Source organism: Leucopleurus acutus (genome assembly GCF_964270905.1).
Source record: "Leucopleurus acutus genome assembly, chromosome: 4".
In the NCBI taxonomy this organism is placed as follows: Eukaryota; Metazoa; Chordata; class Mammalia; order Artiodactyla; family Delphinidae; genus Leucopleurus; species Leucopleurus acutus.
Window position 1 is genome coordinate 111,330,453 of NC_139146.1, and position 24,531 is coordinate 111,354,983.

The window sequence follows — 24,531 nt, forward strand, 5'->3', positions numbered from 1 at the left end:
TTTAAAATCTAGAGGGAGAACGAACCAAAGGAATGAATTTCTAAAGGAAGAATTTCCTACAGCGGGCTCCTGCCTCAGAGGGGTGGTGAGGGAAGCAGGGCTTCTCCAGTCCTCCACACCAGAATGTACAGTGCCACCTGCTCTGCTCACATAGAAAGTAGGTTCTATGTTTTTGCTCATGCTGCAGGAAAAAAATGGGCTAAGTCATAAAAAAAATACAGCAGACCAAAATCATTTCTTAAATGGTCAAGGTCACCAATAAAAAAAATTAAAACAACGTATCAATTTTTGTCTATCAAATTGGCAAAGATTTTTTTAAGACAAAACTAATATTGGCAAAAATGCTAAGAAAAAGGTGCATATATTCAACTTGTGGAAGTGGGAAAAGATACAGACTTTTTGTAGGGCAATTTGGCTATCCAAAGCCTTAAAAAACAAAAACAGAATAAATAAGCAACTTTGTGTGTGCGTGTGTGTACATATGTACAGATGTATATAGCCTTTGACACAACAATTCAATTTCTGGGAATTTTGAGTGAGTAGAGGCCAGGGATGCTGCTAAACATCCCATAATGCACAGGCACCTCCTCACAACAAAGAATAATCCTGTCTAAAATATCAATAGTGCTGAGGTTGAAAAAGTCGGCCCTATAGCATGTGATCCAAGAGAAGGCAAGGAGGAAGCACAATGCCTTTTATAACCTAGTCTTGGAAATCACACATCACCACTTCTGCCATATTCTATTCATTAGAAGTAAGTGGCTAAGTACAGCACACCTTCAAGAAGAGGAGAACTGAACTCCTCCAAATTTCCTTCGAAGGGAAGAATATCAAATAATTTGTGGCCATGGTATAAGACCAGTGCAGCCTGTCTTTTAGCCACAAATTATTTATGTTGCTCTCATATGCAAAATACACTTATCCCCTTTCTAGACAACCCCCATTTTAGTCCAAGCTGGCAGTGTTTATTGCGCTATAGTTCTTCAAAAAACCTTGCAGGTTTCCTGGAATCTTAGACGGTCCACATCATTATTCAAGAGCCAAACCCACAAATCTCTCTCTTTTTTTTTTTTTGGCTGCACTGTGCAACTTGCGAGATATTAGTTTCTTACCTTTTAGTCGCCAATATGTATTTAAGATTTAATTACATTGCTGTGTGTAGATCAAGGTCATTGTCGTAACCACTTCATAGCATTTCATCGGCATCCACCATAGTTTACTTATTATTTGCCCACAATGGGCAGCCAGGTGGCCTTGAACTTACGGTTATCCCAAATAACACTATGTGCCCCCTTACAGTCTTGTGCAATCTCTTGGCCATACATGTTCAGGAGGGGGATTGCTGGGTCATGGGGTATACGCATACTTCATTTCACAAAATTCTTCCAGATTGTTTGTACCGGTTTACTCTCCCATCAGCAGCATTGCATCTCTCTAATATTTGCCTTTCTGGTGGATGTAAAATGGTGTAACATCTTTGTTTTAATTTGCATTTATCTAACTACCAGTGAATTTGAGCATTTTTGCATCTTTTGCTAGTCATTCATTTATTCAACCCAAAATTACCCTGAGTGCCTATTATGTTCCAGGCACTGGGGAGAAGCATCCCTTGTTCATTTTATACTGGATCTCGTGTCAGGTTTTGTGGGTTTTTTTGGATCAGTTTGTATGAGTTCATCCTATATCTACATATTGGTGCCTTGTCAGTTTTAACAACACGAAAATCTGCTCCCCATCTGGATCTACCTGCTAACTTTGTCTATGGCAGCCTCACTGACGAGATAGCCCTATTTGATGAAGCCAAGAAATTTTTTGGCCTCTTATATTATGCAATATCACAATGACAGTCTCTTGGATTTTGTTCTATTAGTATTAGTTTGACCATTTACATTCAGGACTTCATTCTATCCGCAGTCCACCATTTTACGTGGTACAAAGTAGTAATCTAACTTTATTCTTCTCTACATAGTGAACTTGTTCTCCTGACACAGATTTTCCTTTGCTCTAAAGGTTTCATCATTCAGCGTAAGAGATCTCAGCCTGGAGTCTATTCTGGAACTAAGATGAGTCAGAGGTTTGCAAACAGTTGCACTTAGAAAATGTCCCTATGAAATATGAAACTGGGCAGCTCCAATGTGACTGCTTTGCAGAAGGTTTGACTTGTGGTTAACATTATGTGGAGTAGCAGAAGCCAGAGGCTTGACAGAAACAGACAGGTGCTGGTGGTGAGTACATCTCCCTAATGAGGTGAGGGCTTGCAGAGAGAGGAATTACAAACCGAGAGCAAGGCTGAAATTCACCATAAATGTTGGAATACTACCAGAGGGATACGCTGGTATCACACATCCAGATTTGCACACTCACTTCTAAAATGTCTGCTTTGAAATTTGGACACGGTTTAAAAGCATTAGGATTCAATGTAGCTAGAGTTTCAAGCAGGAGTCCTGGGAGGTCAGAACACTGGGTTCAAATCCCAGCTTGGTCACTCACCAGCTGTATGACCTTGGGCAGATTACTCCTCTCAGGGATTTAACATGAGATAATCCTCATAAAGCACTTAGTTTAGGGCCAGTATATATTAGGTATTCAATGAACAAAGACAATAAAAAGGCCTATTACATAACAAACTTTGTATTCTGGGGAATACAAAGAATAAACAAACTCTGGCCCTTAAGGGATTTATGATCTAATATGGGGATGAGATAAACGACAAAAGTAATTATACCATAAGAGAAAACCTTGTATTTTTCTCTAACAGAGTTACAGTACGTAATCAGAGTTCAAAGAAAAGAATGGCATATCAATTTGAGGGCTGGGGGCTAAGAGTGGGATTGGGGGCTAGGGAAAAGTTCATGGAAGGAAGTGGGTTTTGGGAAACGTCTAAACCAATGAGAGAAGGCTCCCGCGGGAGAGTCCCCGTTTGGCTGGAGTTCAGGTGAACGATAAGAGAAAGGCCTGGAGAGGTTGTTGGGGTGTGTCAGGGAGACCTTGAAGGCTAAAATGGGGTTGGATTTAGTCTGGTAGACAGAGGAGATGCCCTACCCCAGGCTGTGCTTCAGGAGGATTAAATCAGGAGTGGTTGCAGACTGGATCACAGCCAGAGGGGAGGGAGTTGCGGGAGGATGGTAAGGTCTGGACAGGTGAGGTGGGGTGTGAACGGAGGCGCGGTCACTGGGAAAAGCAGGACGGGAGCGACGCAACCGGCCTGTGATGGAAGGACCCACAGGACCTCCCAAGGCAACTTCTTCCCCTAGCGGCCATTTCCTTCCTACCTGCTCTGCTTTCCTTAAAAGCTCACCTGGGCTTCCCTGGTGACGCAGTGGTTGAGAGTCCTCCTGCCAATGAAGGGGACACGGGTTCGTGCCCCGGTCTAGGAGGATCCCGCATGCCGTGGAGCGGCTGGGCCCGTGGGCCATGGCCGCTGAGCCTGCGCGTCCGGAGCCTGTGCTCCGCGACGGGAGAGGCCGCAACAGTGAGAGGCCCGCGTACCGCAAAAAAAAAAATCAAAAAAAAAAAACAAAAACCAAAAAACTCACCTGGATTTCCTTTCTCTCACTCAGCTGATAGCTAACCTCACTTATGGGCCCCTGTGTATCTCAAAATGTTTCTTTTGTGCCTTCTTTGCTTTTCCACGCCTGTTTCCTCCCCTCCGTTCCTCCGACTCCGCCCCTTCTAATGGTGTTCTTGACTTCCTCCTTCCCGCGGAATCCCCGTCCAGGATTTCGCGTCCTCCTCACATCTTCCTCCAGGTCTCGGCTGGCTCTCTCCTGCGGACGAACTGAACAAACGTGCCCACGTGTCTCTCCGTCTGAAAGAGCTTCCCTTAGGCTTTGTTCGCTTCTCAAGCGACACTTCGATTCCTCTCCTCCCCTTGGCCTCCAAGTTTCTCTGGAGAGGGCTCCCTCCACGTCGGCCTTCTTCACAGCTTTCACCACGTTCACCGCTCAGCCTTCCGAAGCGAGCTCCCATCCCACAAACGCTGCAGAGTCACCAAGGACTCCCACTGCTTTCTGTACCTGACTTTGCAAACAAGCCTCGAGCCCGGGGCACGTTGGAGCGATTTGTTTTACCAGAGGAGCCATTTTAGTAATCATTCCAGCTGTGGTCTTAGCAGTTGGATGTGGGAGCGTGTAGGTCAAGGCAAAGGCTCACCCTGCAGATACAAACATGGGAACCGTTAGCTTGAAGTCGGTGTGTAAAGCCATCAGATCAGCAGAGGAGTGAATTTAGAAAGAAATGTGTATAATTCTTGGTTCCCAGATTGTTGTTGTTGTTTTGTGAGGATCAAATTAAACGCATACATTAAACACCTGGCACACCGACAGCACTTAACAAAGACGGTTGCAATTTTTTTTTTTTTTTTTTGCGGTACGCGGACCTCTCACTGTTGTGGCCTCTCCAGTTGCGGAGCACAGGCTCCGGACGCGCAGGCTCAGCGGCCATGGCTCATGGGCCCAGCCGCTCCGCGGCATGTGGGATCTTCCCGGACTGAGGCACGAACCCGTGTCCCCTGCATCGGCAGGCGGACTCTCAACCACTGCGCCACCAGGGAAGCCCGCAATTTTTTATTAATAACCCATCCGGAGGAGCTTGCGTTTGCACAACATGCAGTCCAGTAAGGAGGGCGCGCACTTTGCGACAACCACGCACCCTCAGCAATGACTGGAGGCGGTTAAGGTGATTGGCATTTACAGATGGATGGATCTCAGTCCAATCCTTTCATTTTACAGGCGGGGAGGCGGAGGCTTGGGGACGTTAAGCGCAGCTAACTGGCGGAGGAATGGAGCTTCCAACGCGCCGGCTGTATGGGTCTACCCATCCGGCTCGGCTGCCGCTCTCGCCGCAACCTCGCGTGTCGCAGATACACATCGGCCTCTTCAGCGTCTAAGTGCCAGAAGCTCGGGCCGCACTCCTACTGATTGTCTGTGGGGAGGAGGCGCCGAGGTGGCCGGCGCTGTCCCAGGCAGGGCTGCACCTGAGCTGCAGCCGGAGCAGGAAAAGAAGGCGGCGGGTTTGCGCACGGGAGCCGTGCGCCCTTGGACCCTTCACGCGCGTGGGACGCACTTGGAACCCTGCGCCGGGTGCTCCCCGCCGCCGGCGACTGGCGGGGTCGAGAAGGGAAAATGTTGGAGAAGGAGGGCGCTCGCGTGTCCGCCTTGCCAGAACCAGGGGCTGCAGCCCCGGGGCGGGGAATGGGGCGGGGCTGGGAAAGTTGAGTTTTGGTCGCGGAGGGCTGGGCCCCGCGCGGGAGCGCCCGCCACCGGGGACCGTAAAAGGCTGCAGCGGGCTGGGTAGGTGTGGCTCTGCCTGCGTGACCCGAGCCCCCGTCTCGGTCGCCGTCGTCTCCCGCAGCTGCGGCCTCTCAGTCATGGGCGCCGTCTGGTCCGCCCTGCTGGTCGGAGGGGGTCTGGCCGGAGCGCTTTTCGTTTGGCTGCTGCGGGACACGGGAAAGGAGGGGGATGCGGAGCAGGGGAAGGACGCCTCTCCAGGGGAGGCTGCGGCTCCGGGAGGCGATCAGGGTGGTGGCGGCGGACTGAGCCCTGGACCTTCTAGGCGGGAGCTGGTCACCAAACCAGGTATTCTTCCTCCCTGTGTCTCGAGGGCATATTTGCCGGGGGGCTCTGAAGTTACCCGCGGGAGGGGGCAGGGGGCGGAAATCCACCTGGAGGTTTCCCGAGGACTAGCTTCTCCTAGCCCGGGCAGGACCCTCCCCGCGGCTCGCGTTTTCCCCGGCTGGTGCGCACGCGCCGGGTGGGGTTCTCGCCCTACACCGAGGCCCTGGGGATGCCCAGGTTGTTTGTCCCAGGTCCGCGCCCCGCTGAGTCGCTGCCTTCGGCGCCCGCCCCTGAGGACCTACCCCTGCTCCTCCAGCGGGGATGGGCTCCTCTGCTTGGCGGAGCTTGGTGCAGTGCGGGCGGCTGCAGCGGCGGCGCCCCTTCCGGGCCTTCGGAAAGGTGTGCTTAGAGTTCGGAGATCCCACGACACTCTCCAATTTCTGTCCGAGCAGGGACACTGTCTCGGTCCCAATCCCATAGCCTCATGGCCTCCCATCCCTCACCCCACGGAAGAGCTGTGTTTGGGAACACCGGCGCAGCGAGCAGCCTCCCATGTCTGGACGCTTCTGTCGGGGAGGCAAAGTTCAGGTTGGACTCTGGCCCTGAAAGCTTCGGCTGAAGCCCTGAGGCTGCTCGATGGCCGCCCATTTCGGAGCTGTCGGCCCTCCCCCACGCTCACCCGAACAGTGCACGGTTGTCTGAAACCCCAGGGAAGAGACACTTAATTCTGCTCCGACGAGTACAATTGACATCTGGGTTTCCATCTCTATATTTTAGACCCTGTATACTAGGCAAAGTTAAGAGCATTGGCAGAGAACCTTACCTTCCAGCGCCCTCCCTTGGCAAGCTGCCCATGCCTGGACTCCAGCCTAGTGGTGAAAATGACATCTGTAAACTTTAGTGGAGTGGCGTTCATGTGTAGCCACTTGAAAATCTGCCCCTGTGCCTCTCCTGCAGAGAGCTCATTTATCTTCTTTTCCGGAAAGCCTAACTCATGTTTCAGGTCGAAAGATTGGGGATTCAGAGTAATATTTGTTTACGTCTCACTTCCAACACCACCATTAAAAAGAGACAAAATTAAACAAGACCACCCTCTTCCCACCGTCATCTCCACCAATCGGCATATGCTGACTGTATGGTTTTGGAGAATAAGATCGTGTAGGGCAGCGGTCCCCGACCTTTTTCGCACCAGGGACAGGTTTCGTGGAAGACAATTTTTGCACGGAAGGGGCCGGAGTGGGAGGGTGGTGCAGGTGGTGCAGGCGGTGATGCGAGCGATGGGGAGCGACAGAGGCAGCTTCGCTCGCTCCCCGCCTCTCACCTCCTGCTCTGCCGCGGGGGCCTAACAGGCAGAGGACTGACCTCTACCTACCGGTCTGGGCCGGGGTTTGGGGACCTCAGTTGTAGGGAGCTATTTGGACTATCAATGAGGTGGCCAAGAATGAAACTGAGTCTTGAGGGAGCTTGGATTGTGTAGTCTTAAGAAAAAATATTTTTATTTATTTATTTATTTTGGGCTGTGTTGGGTCTTCATTGCTTCGCGCGGGCTTCCTCTAGTTGCGGCGAGTGGGGGCTACTCTTCACTGCTGTGCGCGGGCTTCTCGTTGCGGTGGCTTCTCTTGTTGCAGAGCACCGGCTCAGTAGTTGTGGCGCAGGGGTTTAGTTGCTCCGCGGCATGTGGGATCTTCCCGGACCAGGGATCGAATCCGTGTCCCCTGCGTTGGCAGGCAGATTCTTCACCACTGTGCCACCAGGGAAGTCCCAAGAAAATATATTTTTAAAGTATGCAGTGGGAGGGGATATAAGATGCCTGTGTTTTGTCGAAGAGGTTCCTGATGCACATGGGGTGTGCAAGGCGAATCCAGCCGCCCTCCCCACCCTCACCCCCAACTCTTGCCCAGCCATGCACTGCTGTCCTTTGTATTCTCCCACAGTGATAGCTGCTGCTGACCTGCCCGCACCTGTGAGAGCCAATCCCTGACCTGCACGCAGTTCCTGGGAGTACAAGTGTACTCATCTGGTTTGCAGGGTGCAGGACCGTGCAGCTCTTCGTCACACAGGCTGGACATTTTTCGATGATGGCAGCCAAACAACTCGACTTGGTGGCGTGCCAGTATGGCCTGGACTGCAGAGATCCAGGACCATGTCAGGGTTACACTTCTGCCTCTACAGCTTGCCACCTCGTTTACACTCTTGTGCTGGTATACTGACACTCCTGGATGTGTCTTTTATTACTGGATATGCCTGTATATTCTTAGAGCACAGTTGGGAACACACCAGGTAATTAAGTACTTGATTTTAGTAGAGGCAAATTTTGTGAACTGCAGATAGATTAGTAGCCAAGTCTTTAAAAACTAAAACTATTTTCTCAGCCTGACTGAACTTTTTTCTCACATGAACTGCACGACACTATTACACTTTTCCTTTTGTTTTTTAGAGCATCTTCAAGAAAGCAATGGATGTTTGGTTTCTACGACTAAAGGCCCTGGTGACCTGCAGGAAGCAGCATGGAGACTGCAGAGTCCTTCTGGAGAAGGCAGTAACCGTGACAATTCAAGAGCACATGTTGCCTCTGGACAATTTCCAGACACACAATCTCTAGCTACCTCTGAGACTGGTAACTCTAGAAGTTACTCTGACGTTTCAGGAAACGAAAGCCTTGGATCTCCTATAGGAGAATGGGGATTCCAAAAAGGCCAAGAGAAAACTGCTAAAACAGCTCCATGTCTGGCAGAGAAGTTGCCTTCTAGCAACCTGCTCCTGGACAGAGCGCAAGAAGGAGTGAGCCTCGCACAGTTGGACAGTCGGGCCCGGGCTGACCACGTGGACTGGGAGATGGTGTCCCGGCAGGCATCCTGGGGCGATGTCGGTTTGGGTGGCAGTCTTGAGTCTCCAGTGTTAAGCTCTAAGCAGGGAAAGGACTATGACAGAAGCACTCTCGTGGAGGCAAGAGGTCAGGAAGTGGATGTGAAACCAAAAAGGGTAGGAGCAGTGTCTTCAGAGGCTCATCAGGTTAGTGTCAGCTTCCAGGTCCATTATATCACACGCGCTGGTGTGCAATGCCTTGCAGTAACTGGAGACCATGAGAGTCTTGGGAGGTGGAACACTTACATCCCACTCCAGTGTAGCAAGGACGGGCTCTGGTCTCGTTCTGTGCCCCTGCCAGCAGACACAGTGGTGGAATGGAAGTTCGTGGTAGTAGAGAATGGGGAAGTTACCCGTTGGGAAGAATGCAGCAATAGATCCTTAGAGACTGGCCATGAGGATAAAGTGGTTCATAAGTGGTGGGGGATTCACTGATTCAATTTGCAAAGTAGTGAAGAGGCTATAGAACATGGAAGAGGCTAAGGTTGTGGAGCACCCTGGATAATTTAAAATAAAGGAAGTGAAACTTCCAGTCTAGCCATCAGAGTTGTTTCAGATTTGCTAGTGGCTTTTGTCTAATGTGTAGATGATGCTTCCAGTGAGCATGGACTTTTTTCCTGTGGCACTGATGGATGGATTTATGCTGACCCATCATTACTTTAGGGCTTGGTGGTCTTGAGGAGGGCTTGGCTAAACTTCAGATGTGCACTGGTCACGGAGCAGAAAAACTAACCAGCTGCAGAGGGTTCAGGCTTGAGCCTTGGGTGATTCTTGAAGCAGGGGAGTAAAACACGCCTTATTCAAAAGGAGATTTTGTACTGGTACAGCTGGAGAAATGCTCTCTTTAATCATACACACTTTATATTTAAAAATCGTTAACATCGTATGGAACTGTGATTAGAAGATATCTGGTCACTAGATGTGATTAGCCAGGATATAAGGTAATGCATTAAGACTTCCCAATGTTTTTTGCTTGATTTTACTTGCCATGTATGGTTTGAGGGTAGCAAGTATGTTTTTGTCTTAATGATCAACGGCTGGTGTACAAACAAGGGGCCTAATCAGAGCCTGTTAGCAGGAGCAGCCCAAGAGGAAAGAACAGGAAGGGGGATAGGGTATAGGCTGAGCAAGGTGACCTCTTAGAGAGCTGGGAGCTACAGGCCCCGCCGGACTGCAGGGTGGGACACGCCCGCCCGTCGTTTCCTCACGGGCCTCCTGCAGGACCATCTCTCCCCACGGCCCCTCCTCTCACAGCAGCTCTGGGCTGCCAGATGGACTGCCCCATAGCAATGATTTCACCCTCTTCCCTCTCCCTTCATGCTAGTAGGTCACAAAATTATAACAGGAGAGTGATACGGAAGTACATCTTTGCTCTGGGAAGAAATAAACATTTAAACTTTGCCATTATAACTGAAACAAATAATAAAACCTGAGTTTTAACATCTTTATCAAATGTCTGAATTATTTGTATAAATCTTAGTACCATAATAGCTTAGATGTAAAATAAAATACTAATATTGTCTCCACTAATGACACAGAAAAAAAGCAAACGTCCAGAGGCACAGAGTCTGTTCTTCTCCCTTTAGAGAAAAAAGTTTTAGAATATTTCTTTTAAAACTTTACCTTTGTTTGGAGGGATATTATACATGCCTGTATTTGAAAATTAATTCTATATTAAAACAACTTTTAATAAGTGTAACATCTATTGGCAAAACAGCGTTTAATCCTGGTTATAGATGGTCTTCGCTGAAAAGAGCCTAAACCCAACTGAAAATAGTGTTAGAAAGTGCTTTAAGAACTGTTTTGGGCTCACAGCACTTTTGTGTTAAATTCACGTATATTTTCTACAGACTTCACAGTGAATTTTGTATTCTACCAGTGAGGTCTTCAGAGGCATTCACCATTACCGTACAGAATGCCCAAGCATTTCTATTAGGTCAAACTAAAGGGAAAACAATTTACAGTCAAAATCTGTTTAGACTTCTATCATTAGCCATTTTATCATTACCTGATGAAATAAAAATTTTTCAGTAAAGCCAACTGATTTAAGAGATAACATATAATACTAAACTTTATATTTTTAGAACTTGTTATTTAAAATCGGATGTGCTTAGAGGGAGAAGCATGAGGGCTGTGGTGGTAACTTACGCCCTACTTAGCGTGTCATCTGCACTGGTTACCCTGAGCGCCACCCGCTGTCACAGACCCCAGCGTGTAAGAAGGCTGCAAGGACAGCAGCTTACTTCTCCCTCACTAAACAGCAGTGGGTGCTCCTGGCGGGAGGGCAGCTTTCCTTGCAGGTCATCACCCAGGCTCCTGTCCTGTGGCTCCTCCATCCCCTAGGACCTCACTGTCCTCTGTAAGCAGCCTGTGGAAGGGGAAATAAAGTAAGGAAAGACCCCACTAAAACTTTGGGCCAGAAAGCACCACAGACTGCTGTGTCCACGTGTCATTAGTGAGAACTGGGCAGGTAGGTGTTCCCAGGTAGGGAGAGGGGAAGTGGGGTTGGGACACAGTCTCTAGTTGGGCAGTAGTTTCTCAGTGACAGCTGTACTGTGGAACGGGAGTACAGGCTTCTGTGACACTGTTCCTGTTGTCTTTTTTTTTTTTTTTTTTGCGGTACGCGGGCCTCTCCCAGCTGCGGCCTCTCCCGTTGCGGAGCACAGGCTCCGGATGCGCAGGCTCAGCGGCCATGGCTCACGGGCCCAGCCGCTCCGCGGCATGTGGGATACGCCCGGACCGGGGCACGAACCCGTGTCCCCTGCATCAGCAGGCGGACTCTCAACCACCGCACCACCAGGGAAGTCCTTCCTGTTGTCTTTGGCACAATGTAAACATTTTTGTATCTGTTCTTCTGCCCTTTTATTTGGTTCACATCCTGTAGTGTCATAAATATATTTGGTCTTTGTTCCTGGCACAGAGCTCCTCAAACCCTGGGAATTTCCTGAGAGAGAGGAGTATCTTGTTATTCATAATGAGGCCCTTTAGATCACGCCTGAGCTTCTGCTAGTGAGGTGACTTAGATGGGGCCCCTAGATAGCCTCAGGCCGGGGCTGGTCACTGGAAAGACCAAGTGATCGGAGGCTTGCAACTTCCAGTGCCACACTCTGATCTCCAGGACGGGGAGCGGGGCTGGAGAAGAAGCTCTATGACGACTCAGATGGTGAGATTTAATGCGCTTCTGGGTTGGCGAACACAAGGTGCCGGGAGCCCTGAGAGGGCATGGAAGCTCCACACCTCCACCCCATACCTTGCTCTGTGCATCTCTTCCATCTGGCGGTTCCTGAGTTATAGCCTTCATAATAAACTGTAATAGTAAGTAAAGCAATTTCCTGAATTCCATGATCAGTTCTAGAAAATTATTGAAACTTTAGAGGAGGATGTGGGAACCCCCAATTTACAGCCTGTCAGTCAAAAAGTATAGGTGGCCCAGGACTTGTGACTGGTGTCTGAAGTAGGGGCAGTCTTGTGGGACTGAGCCCTTAAATCTGTAGAATCTGACACCAACCCCAGGTAGCGTCAGAATGGAATTGACTCATAGACACCCAGTTGGTACCCACAGAGAACTGGTTATTGGCGTTGGAAAACACTCCACGTACCAACCCCACTAATTTATTAAACTCTAATTAAGGCAGACTGAATCCATTCAATCTGCAGAAGTTACCCACTGGCTGAAGAATAACAACCTTTTTCTCTCTTGCTTCCTAGTTATTAATATGTAAAAAGAAAACTTTTCTAAAAGTTTTGATTACGGGCCACAATGTTTAGTTATGTGATTACATTCACTGATATTGACAGAACAAACAGGGAGTTCAGGGTCACAGAAGGAATCCTGGTCAGTACCTTGGAGTTTGTCCTCCCATTCTGGGCATTATACCCCATCTTTCAATTTCATGTGAAAGAAGCATTTTAAGCTGAAAAAGAAGAAGGCTATTGCCTCAGCACCACTAAAGATAACAAAAAAACACGTGATTATTCCAACACACTGGTATTAGCACAAAATAACACCTATTAGGTACTTTTGCTTCTAGCTAGTACTGCTTTTAAGTTTTACTGAGAGAGCGCTGAAGACTAGTTTATTTCAAAATAGAGTTTACAGGACAGGGTATCTTTTATTAAATTTTCACATAAAAAGAAAAAGGCACTAATTATAAGTAACACCACAATTAATTGGGCATCATCTCTCTGTAAAGAATAGGCAAGCAATGTATCATTTTAGTAACATTTTTTCCTGGTCTTTCACTTTCTGTATCCTCTCTTCTTGATTTCTGATCATTGAAGACATTGCTGAAAATGTTGATAAAGCAAAGTTAGAAAAGCAACATTACTCAGGCTTTAAATTCTATTATGCACGTCTTAAAAGGTCAGCTTGCTACCACAGAATAGATACATCCTGAGCTCAATAAGTTCTCAAAAACTGCAAAGTAGCATATTTTTTAAAAGACTGAAATTATGAAACAGAGCTAAGGGTAAATCTTTGCTCTTTCAGTTGCTTTAAATGAACATGATAGAGAATTCCCTGGTGGTCCAGTGGTTAGGACTCTGCTCTTTCACTGCTGAGGGTATGGGTTCAATCCCTGGTCAGGGAACTAAGATCTCACAAGCTGTGCAGCACAGCCAATAAATAAATGAACATGATAATTATTGTTATAGAAGTAATACATACTAATTGTAAATAATTTGAACACCTCAGAAGGGTACAAAGAGGGGTAAAGGTCATTGATTTTGTTCCCTCAATCTGTTGAACTTCCCCATCCCAGGTCATCACTGTAAACCTGTCAGTGAGTATCTTCACATGTGTACACACACACACACACACACACACACACACACACACACACAGAGTTTTCTTCTTTACACAAATGGAAATATGTGGTAGAAATTGTTCTGTAGCTTGCTTTTATTCACTTAACAGAACGTCAACCTCTTTCCAGTTCAGCTCATGATTTGTTATGACTGCACAGTATTCCATTGTGTGGATGCCCCATGTTAGTAAATAAATTTTTAAAAGTTGTTTCTTATCTTTGTTTATGAACATGCTATAGGAAATACTTCAGACTTTTGTATGTACAATGTCTCCTTGCAGAATAAACTGCTAGAAGTAGAGTTTCTGGGTAAAAGAATACATGCACTTTAAATTTTGATAAATGTTCCCCAAATTCTCTCCAAAATAGCTATTGCAGAATTTCCAAGACACACTCTACCCAGACAATGCATCCAATAAAAAGTATTTGTCTGAAAAAACTTTTAAGAAGTTTTTTAAACAAATACAACATGTTTTCCATTTGGATTATTACATGGTAGGATGACTCAGATAAAGTCCGAAATATAAGTCAAAGTGTGAATAAAAATGGGGTCAATAAGATAATGCATCTTCCTTAAAAAAGTTATGATAAACTTAAACTCAAACATTTTCCTTTATGTTTATATATGCAGGCATCTGGAGTTATCATAAAGAAGTTGTTAATTTTCTTTAGTAACAATTTGGAATAACTTTAGTACATTAAAAAATGTGCATTTTGGGGCTTCCCTGGTGGCGCAGTGGTTGAGAGTCCGCCTGCCGATGCAGGGGACACGGGATCGTGCCCCGGTCCGGGAAGATCCCACATACCGCGGAGCGGCTGGGCCCGTGAGCCATGGCCGCTGAGCCTGCGCGTCCGGAGCCTGTGCTCCGCAACAGGAGAGGCCACAACAGTGAGAGGCCCGCATACCGCCAAAAAAAAAAAAAAAAAAAAAAAAAAAAAGTGCATTTTGGAGCTAGAAATTGCAGAGGTCAAGTCCCAGCTCTATTACTCATTGTGTGACTTAAAACTTACTGACTGATTGTGATCTTCAGCTTCCTTATCACCAAATGACATAATATTAGCACCCACCTCCCAGTGTTGTGAAGCTAATTAGTAAGACACTGAGTACAGGGCCTGGCACATAGCTGGTAAGTGCTCAATAAATGCTAATAACAACTATTATTATTAATAAGGTTAAATTTGTTTTAAAAGGATTTATTCTTAGAAAATTATTTATTATCCTCCATCTAGCAACTTATATTCTCTAGAGATGGAAGATGAAATGAGAATAACATGTATCCTCCAAAATTAATTTCTTTCTGACAAAGGCTCCTGGATTCATGTCAGCAAATCATAAAACATGACAGCCTCCCAAATCCATGGGAACATCCACTAAGAATTTATGCCCCAAAAGTTGTCTATCATCTGCAGAGTACAACAGTTTCTCATTTGGAGAGCTTCAGTATATATTTTTTAAATTTAATTTTTTTTTCATTTTTATTATTTATTTATTTTTGCTTCAGTATATTTATATGCAGTTTATCTTTTTATTGCATGATTCATGGGTGGCACAGTCTCCTATACCCATGCTAACTTAAATCCTCTGTAAGGCTAAATACTGTTGTTTTGTTTTCTGGCTATTAACTGCAAACTTATCTTGGCTACTGCCATACAAATTCTCATCTACAGACCTAACAGGGACAAGAAAGACAGTGTATGGGAAAGTCTCATGTGAAATCAGCCGCTCAAAACATGTGTTCTATTGAGGGCTAGTCAGCCATATTATCATCCCTATTAGATGAAAGAGGAGAGCAGGGCTAAAGTGACCTGCCCAAGGTCACACTATTAATCCAGGCATTAGGCATGGTTAAGACACTCATATTTTGACTAAGCTTTCTGAATTTCTTGTGCAAGATCCTTTGCAGTGGGACTACAGATAAAGAGGCTTAACCTGAAGGGAAGGTGAGTATTCTTTTGAACAAGGAAGATCTCTCCAAAAATGTACACTGTACCTTCATTCTTCATCTGTAAATCTTCTACCAGAGTCTGCAAGCTTTCCAGTCTGTTCTGAAGCTTCCTGCATGTTTTTCCAGTTGTTTCTATTGGCTGAGACTGTGAAGCTATTAGAAAATTGCTTAGATGTGGTATTAAAAATCTATTCAGTATTTCATCTTAGAGATCTTTCTCTTACAGGTTAAACAATCTTTCCTTTAAAATAATGAAAAATTTAAAACACTATTTGAAAATAAAGAAATGTTTTATCTAATACTGCAATACTAGCTTATCTGATTTTGTTTCAAACCAATCTGATTTACTATATTTTAGGTAGCATTAAATGTGATGAGTGTGAAGAACACTTCAAGTTTAATGATACATTCTGCATTATAAATGACAACTTTTCATACCAAAGCTGAGTAGTTTCAGTAACTTAGAGTTTGGAAGCACAAGATTTAATACTGATGCTGGCAACAGCTTTGAGTGTGTGTGAGGCCAAGTGCCCATTTCAGTTCTTGACACCTGAATGAGGATAGTATTAAATGATGGGAGAGGGGAGTACAGATGCTGACATGGCCACAGTGAACCTAGAGTAAATGTGGCAGTAGCAACTGAGGAGAGGCTAGAAGCATTTGAGCTATTCTCTAATAAGTATGCTAAGTTTTGTCAACCTCTAAAAAATACTGGTGGTCAATCACAAGATTTTAATTTTGAGCTTAGCCTCTGACTTGCTGTATAACTTTGAAAATACTTTTGATGGCTCATTTTCCTACCAAAAGACTCTTTCACTTCAAGATATTAAATTTTAAAGGCAATCATCTAGGAGTTATTTTGGTTCAAGAGAATAAAAAATAATTTCTCATTGAGAAATTTTTAACGTAACACAAAACATATGAAGTTTGATGAGTATCTGACAACAGGGTAAAAAAAGAAAATGCCACGCTATTATGTAACCACAAATTAATAATGGGGTGACCAACAGCACTGTTCTACTCTTGCAATAATCACTGCTGTAATAATGAAGTAATTTGCTACTCTAAATTTTTTTTAAATATTAAAGAATAACTTAGAAGCATAAGAGATGAAGGAGGACACAAATGCAGAAAAAGATGGTAAAACAGAAACTGTACTAAAATCTGTGATTAGGTCCCGATTTCTTTTTTTTTAGGATCTAAAAATATGTTAGGCATAGAATTTCAAAAGACCAGGAACTGACTTAACAATGATGCAACAACTTGCCTAACTTATCCCTTATCAAAGAGAATGATACCACAGAGCACTGGAGCCGTTTGAATCACTGTCATATATGATGAAAAACATTTCAATTTCAATTCAACATATACATATTTAATGTCCACTTATTTATCAGGCTCTTATTCTAAATCAAATCATTTCCCCATCTGTCTTAGTGAATAACAAATGAACTTAAAATTTTAAAAATGAGAACATTTTGGTAAGTTTGTATGATAGACACTTGCACTTACAAAGGCAGAGACTGAAGAGAATGTAAATAATTTTAGAGAATGTAAATAAGAAAGAAAAGTCAGACACATCAGAAACAAGAACTAGAATCCTGCAGCCTGTGGAATGAAAACCACATTTGTGGAAAGATAGACAAAATGAAAACGCAGAGGACTATGACCAGATGAAGGAACAAGGTAAAACAACTAAATGAGGTGGAGATAGGCAATCTTTCAGAAAAATAATTCAGAATAATGATAGAGAAGATGATCCAGGGCGTCGGAAAAAGAACGGAGACAAAGATCGAGAAGACGCAAGAAATGTTTAACAAAGACCTAGAAGCATTAAAGAACAAACAAACAGAGATGAACAATAAAATAACTGAAATGAAAAATACACAAGAAGGAATCAATAGCAGAATAACTGAGGCAGAAGAATGGATAAGTGACCTGGAAAACAGAATGGTGGAATTCACTGCCGTGGAACAGAAAAAAGAATGAAAAGAAATGAAGACAGACTAAGAGACCTCTGGGACAACATTAAACACACCAAAATTTGCATTATAGGGGTCCTGGAAGGAGAAGAGAGAGAGAAAGGACCCGAGAAAATATCTGAAGAGATTATAGTCGAAAACTTCCCTAACATGGGAAAGGAAATAGCCACCCAAGTCCAGGAAGCGCAGAGTCCCAGGCAGGATAAACCCAAGGAAACACGCCAAGACACGTAGTAATCAAACTATCAAAAATTAAAGAAAAATTATTCAGAGCAACAAGGGAAAAACAACAAATAACATACAAGGTAACTCCCATAAGGTTAACAGCTGATTTCTCAGCAGAAACTCTACAAGCCAGAAGAGAGTGGCAGGACATATTTAAAGTGATGAAAGGGAATAACCTGAAACCAAGATTACTCTACCCAGCAAGGATCTCATTCAGATTCAATGGAGAAATCAAAAGTTTTACAAACAAACAAAAGCTAAGAGAATTCAGCACCACCAAACCAGCTTTACACAAATGCTAAAAAACTTCTCTAAATGGGAAACAAAGAGAAGAAAAGGACCTACAAAAACAAACCCAAAACAATTAAGAAAATGGTCATAGGAACATACATATTGATAATTACCTTAAATGTGAATGGATTAAATGCTCCAACCAAAGGACACAGGCTTGCTGAATGGATACAAAAACAAGACCCATATATATGCTCTACAAGAGACCCACTTCAGACCTCGGGACACATACAGACTGAAAGTGAGGGGACAGAAAAAGATATTCCATGCAAATGGAAATCAAAAGAAAGTTGGAGTAGCAATACTCATATCAGATAAAATAGACTCTAAAATAAAGGAGGTTACAAGAGACAAGGAAGGACAAGAGACAAGGAAGGATCAAGGGATCAATCCAAGAAGAAGATATAACAATTATAAATATATATGCACCCAAAATAGGAGCACCTCAATACATAAGGCAAGTGCTAACAGCTATAAAAGAGGAAATCGACAGTAACACAATAATAGTGGGGGACATTAACACCTCACTTACACCAATGGACAGATCACCCAAAATGAAAATAAATAAGGAAACAGAAGCTTTAAATGATACAATAGATCACATAGATTTAATTGATATTTATAGGACATTCCATCTAAAAACAGCAGATTACACTTTCTTCTCAAGTGCTCATGGAACATTCTCCAGGATAGATCATATCTTGGGTCACAAATCAAGCCTTGGTAAATTTAAGAAAATTGAAATCGTATCAAGCATCTTTTCTGACCACAACACTATGAGATTAGAAATAAATTACAGGGGAAAAAACGTAAAAAACACAAACACATGGAGGCTAAACAATACATTACTAAATAACCAAGAGATCCCTGAAGAAATCAAAGAGGAAATAAAAAAATACCTAGAGACAAATGACAACGAAAACACGACGATCCAAAACCTATGGGATGCAGCAAAGGCAGTTCTAAGAGGGAAGTTTACAGAAATACTACCTCAAGAAACAAGAAAAATCTCAAATAAACAATCTAACCTTACACCTAAAGGAACTAGAGAAAGTAGAACAAACAAAACCAAAAGTTAGTGGAAGGAAAGAAATCATAAAGATCAGAGCAGCAATAAATGAAACAGAAACAAAGAAAATAGCAAAGATCAATAAAACTAAAAGCTGGTTCTTTGAGAAGATAAACAAAATTGATAAACCATGAGCCAGACTCATCAAGAAAAAGAGGGAGAGGACTCAAATCAATAAAATTAGAAATGAAAAAGGAGAAGTTACAACAGACACCGCAGAAATACAAAGCATCCTAAGAGACTACTACAAGCAACTCTATGCCAATAAAATGGACAACCTGGAAGAAATGGACAAATTCTAAGAAAGGTATAACCTTCCAAGACTGAACCAGGAAGAAATAGAAAATATGAACAGCCCAATCACAAGTAATGAAATTGAAACACTGATTACAAATCTTCCAACAAACAGAAGTCCAGGACCAGATGGCTTCACAGGGGAATTCTATCAAACATTTAGAGAAGAGCTAACACCCATCCTTCTAAAACTCTTCCAAAAAATTGTAGAGGGAGGAACACTCCCAAACTCATTCTATGAGGCCACCATCACCCTGATACCAAAACCAGACAAAGATACTACAAAAAAAGAAAATTAGAGACCAATATCACTCATGGATATAGATGCAAAAATCCTCAACAAAATACTAGCAAACAGAATCCAACAACACATTAAAAGGATCATACACTATGATTAAGTGGGATTTATCCCAGGGATGCAAGGATTCTTCAATATATGCAAATCAATCAATGTGATAAACCATATTAACAAATTGAAGAATAAATCTGTATGATCATCTCAATAGATGCAGAAAAAGTTTTTGACAAAAGTCAATACTCATTTATGATAAAAACTCTCCAGAAAGTGGGCACAGAGGGAACCCACCTCAACATAATAAAGGCCATATATGACAACCCACAGCAAACATCATTCTCAATGCTGAAAAACTGAAAGCATTTCCTCTAAGATCAGGAACAAGACAAGGATGTCCACTCTTGCCACTCTTATTCAACATAGTTTTGGAAGTCCTAGGCAGTCCGAGAAGAAAACGATATAAAAGGAATCCAAATTGGAAAAGAAGAAGGAAGACTATCACTGTTTGCAGATGACACGATATGATACATAGAAAATCCTAAAGATACCACCAGTAAACTACTAGAGCTAATCAATGAATTTGGTAAAGTTGCAGGATAAAAAATTAATGCACAGAAATATCTTGCATTCCTATACACTAAAAATGAAAGATCAGAAAGAGAAATTAAGGAGATAATCCCATTCCCCATGGCAACAAAAAGAATAAAATACCTAGGGATAAGCCTACCTAAGGAGGGTAAAGACCTGCACTCAGAAAACTATAAGACTCTGATGAAAGAAATCAAAGATGACACAAACAGGTGGAGAGATATACCATGCTCTTGGATTGGAAGAATCAATATTGTGAAAATGACTATACTTCCCAAAGCCATCTACAGATTCAATGCCATCCCTATCAAATTACCAATGGCATTGTTTACAGAACTAGAACAAAAAATCTTAAAATTTGTATGGAGACACAAAAGACCCCAAATAGCCAAAGCAATCTTGAGGGAAAAAAACAGAGCAGGAGGAATCAGACTCCCTGACTCCCTGATACTATACTACAAAGCTACAGTCATCAAGACATACGGTACTGGCATAAAAACAGAAATATAGATTAGTGGAACAGGATAGAAAGCCCAGAGATAAAGCCATGCACCTATGGTCAACTAATCTATGACAAAGGAGGCAAGGATATATAAGGCAGAAAACACAGTCTCCTCAATAAGTGGTGCTGGGAAAACTGGACAACTACATGTAAAAGAATGTAATTAGAACACTCCCTAACACCATACACAAAAATAAACTCAAAAAGGATTAGAGACCTAAATGTCAGACCAGACACTATAAAACTCTTAGAGGAAAACATAGGAAGAACACTCTTTGACATATATCACAGCAAGATCTTTTTTGATCCACCTCCTAGAGTAATGGACATAAAAACAATAATAAACAAATTGGATCTAATGAAACATTAAAGCTTTTGCACAGCAAAGGAAACTATAAACAAGATGAAAAGACAACCCTCAGAATGGGAGAAAATATTTGCAAGCAAAGCAACTGACAAGGGATAAATCTCCAAAATATATAAACAGCTCATGCAGCTCAATATTAAAAAAACAAACAACCCAATCAAAAAATGGGCAGAAGACCTAAACAGACATTTCTCCAAAGAAGACATACAGATGGCCAAGAGGCACATGAAAAGCTGCTCGACATCACTAATTAGTAGAGAAATGCAAATCAAAACTACAATGAGGTATCACCTCATTGTAGAATGGGCATCATCAGAAAATCTACAAACAACAAATGCTGGAGAGGGTGTGGAGAAAAGGGAACCCTCTTACACTGTTGGTGGGAATGTAAATTGATAAAGCCACTATAGAGAACAGTATGGAGGGTCCCTAAAACACTAAAACTGGAACTACCATATGATCCAGCAGTCCCATTCCTGGGCATATACCCTGAGAAAACCATAATTCAAAAAGAGTCATGTACCACAATGTTCATTGCAGCTCTATTTACAAGAGACAGGATATGGAAGCAACCAAAGTGTCCATTGACAGGTGAATGGATAAAGAAGATGTGGTACATATATACAATGGAATATTACTCAGCCATAAAAGGAAACAAAATTGAGTTATTTATAGTGAGGTGGATGGACTTAGAGTCTGTCATACAAAGTGAAGTAAGTCAGATAGAGAAAAACAAATATCGTATATTAACACATATATGTGGAATCTAGAAAAATGTTACAGATGAACCAGTTTGCAAAGCAGAAATAGAGACAGAGATGTAGAGAACAAACGTATGGACACCAAGGGGGGAAAGGTGGGTGGGGTGGGATGAATTGGAAGATTGGGATTGACATATATACACTAGTATGTATAAAATAGATAACTAATAAGAACCTGGTGTATAAAATTTCCTCTAAACTGAAAAAAAAAAGAGAAAGAAAAGTCATTCTCAGCATTTAAAAGAAGACTCAAAATCTTATAATAAAATAGAGAAAAAGGTCATTATTCATGTCAGAGAAAGAAACAGATAATATTTACCTATAATATCTATGTATATTTACTAAGGGGTGTGTGTGTATGTGGTATACAGTAACTATTCTATTTAAATAAGACTCAATGAATAAACAAATAAAGAAGACCCACTTAAGCACACACCCACCACACAGCATCAATTAGAGTGTACATATAAGAACACCATGTGAACCTTTATTAATTCCAATTAATATAATTATATAATTAATTATATAAATAATATAAAAATATAATTAATATAATTCCAGTGAACTTTTAAGTCACTGGAGTAGGAAATCAATTAATCTCATCAGTTATATCAGGTTATTCTTACCTTTAACAGAATCAGGTGAATGAACAGGCTTGGTGGATCTATATTGTGGTGTGGAACCTACAGAATCTTCAGCCGAACTAGTTAGGGATGAGTGAATTGGAGACTTCTTAGGAGAAGAATGGAATGCATGAGAAGCTGAATTTTTCGCAGATGGACTTCCTAAAATTTTACAAGAACAAAAACAAAAGGACAGAATTACTTAAAAATAATATGCTGCATCTCTCAAAAAAATCAAACTCTCATGAGACTATGTTCCCAATCATGGGGCTGGGGTGTGTTCTGATAAAACCCCAAGGCTTTGGGTTGGAACAGAAAAGGGCTACATCATAGGAATAAGGAACTGGACCTGCCCTTGGGGATCCTGAGGTCCATCTTCAAATCATCTTAATTCCTGATTGGATTAAATTGATCTGGGATTGCTGGTGTCCTTGGCTGTGTACCAGAAGCAAGCATGAATGCTCTCTGGAGGAAGGTGATCATATTCTAAGTCTGAAAGCATCTGTACAATTTTTCACATATGTCTGTCATACAATAAAAATAACCAGGCATATGAGGAGACAAAATAACATGGCAGAAAACCAAGAGGAAAAAAATACAGGTAATAGATATAGACCCACAAGGTCTGGATAATGGAGGCGCAGACTACCACATATTCAACAGCATTACTCCAAACCCCAAACAAGTTCTTCTTATATAAAGAAAATCATACCTAGGTATATCAATAAAAACTGCAAAAAACAAACAAATAAACAAAAAACCCAGAAAAAACTCAAAGACAAAAACAGTCTTAAAGCTGCCAGAAGGGCAAAAATGGCAGATTACATTTAAATGAGCAACATTTAAATTTAGAGCTGACTTCTTAGTAGAGACACTGGAAGCCAGAAAACAGTGGAATATTTTCAAAGTGAAGGAAAAATGTTAACCTAGATTCTATATTCAGCAAAAATGTTCCTCAAAAATGGGGACAAAATAAAGACAAGTTCAGGAAAACAGAAACTGGGAGAATACATTAAAGGGAACATTAATGGCATAAGTAAAATGATAGCAGATAGAAAGTAAAGTGTGAATATGTGGGTGTATCTAAATGAATTTTAACTGTACAACACAATGCAAATGATCCATTATGGTATTTACCTTTACCTTTACATGTGACAACAACTGTATGACAGTTGGAAGGAAAGTGAATGGAGTTAACATGTTCTCAGGTACTCACAAATTATGAGAAAAGGTAAAGGCACTCACATATTAATCTAATAAAACAAGGATATATGTTGTATTCTCTTGGGTAAACATTGAAACAACAGTATAAACATATAAGTGAAGTAAAACCCGAAGGAATTAATTGTTCAATTTCAAATAAATGCTCTTTTCTTCAAAATATTAGTTCTTAAAGATTTCTCACAAGTTAAAGGTTTAAAAATTAAAATTTGCAATTATTTTATTTAAGAATATTATGTTTTTATTTTAGGTATACATAGATACTCTTCTACAAAAGACAAGAAAATATGGAAACTTACCTTCTTCTATTTCACCTCACACCTCGATTTTCCCTATTTACATTATTACTGTCCAGATTTATAGCTACAGTTTGTTGAATAACCATCATTTTCACAGTATCATTCTTTCCCATTTACTTTGTTCTCTTCCATAAGAAGGCTGATAATGTGTCTGCTTATTTGCCTTTGCCTTCCAAATCTAACATATTCTGTATCATTATCTTTCATGTTTCTTAGGTTTAAAAATTCCTTTTCTGTAATTTTCTCTTGGGGTCCATCATGTCCCTGACTATGATTTTAGTCATGCATATCCTAATTTTTATTTTTCTAAGGCTTTCCTCTGTAATGTTATTATTTTTTCTTTTCCATATCTAGCCCAGGTTGTGCCATTTTGTTTTTCAACAGATTCTGTTATTTTCAATCTCTTCCTTGATCTGCTTGTTTTATAGAGAACATTTTGTCTTTGGAAAGTATATAGAGAACCATCTGTCTCATTTCTTTTTCTTTTCATCCATTCAGTAATTATTTATTGAGGACCTGCTATGTGCCAGGAAAGTTCTAGGTACTGGATATATCAGGGAACCAAACAACTAAAGACATATGCCCTTGTGCAGCTTTTGTCTAGCAGGAGGTGACACACAATCAACAACATAAATTAGTAAGTTACATAGTATAAAAAAATGCTAAGTGTAATTTAAAAAAAGAAAAAGATAAGGGGGACCGGGATTGTGGGAGGGTTATAATTTTTACATAAGGCGGTGAGAGTAGGTCTCACTGGGAAAGTGACATCTGAGCAAAGGCTTTAAAGGTGGTGAGGAGACTAGCAGTGTGGAGGGAAGCATTGAAAGGGGAGCCACTGCAGGG

The 24,531-nt window shown here is 42.2% G+C and overlaps 2 protein-coding genes across 2 annotated transcripts in view; one reads left to right on the top strand and one right to left on the bottom strand.

The window, feature by feature from the left end:
* Positions 1–5,082: 5,082 nt before the first annotated feature.
* STBD1 (starch binding domain 1) lies at positions 5,083–9,848 on the top strand. The gene is made up of 2 exons (XM_082837587.1): positions 5,083–5,576; positions 7,993–9,848. The coding sequence occupies exons 1-2, from the start codon at positions 5,369–5,371 to the stop codon at positions 8,853–8,855; spliced, it is 1,071 nt and encodes a 356-aa protein (XP_082693713.1). The 5' UTR covers positions 5,083–5,368; the 3' UTR covers positions 8,856–9,848.
* A 2,782-nt stretch (positions 9,849–12,630) lies between these two features.
* The window catches only part of CCDC158 (coiled-coil domain containing 158), a gene marked incomplete at both ends in the record, with an annotated part of 83,668 nt that continues 71,767 nt past the window's right edge, over positions 12,631–24,531 (bottom strand). Inside the window, 3 exons of the mRNA XM_082837596.1 lie at positions 12,631–12,707; positions 15,217–15,324; positions 22,172–22,330. Coding sequence (XP_082693722.1) covers positions 12,631–12,707; positions 15,217–15,324; positions 22,172–22,330 — 344 coding nt within the window. The remainder of the gene's footprint in view (positions 12,708–15,216; positions 15,325–22,171; positions 22,331–24,531) is intronic.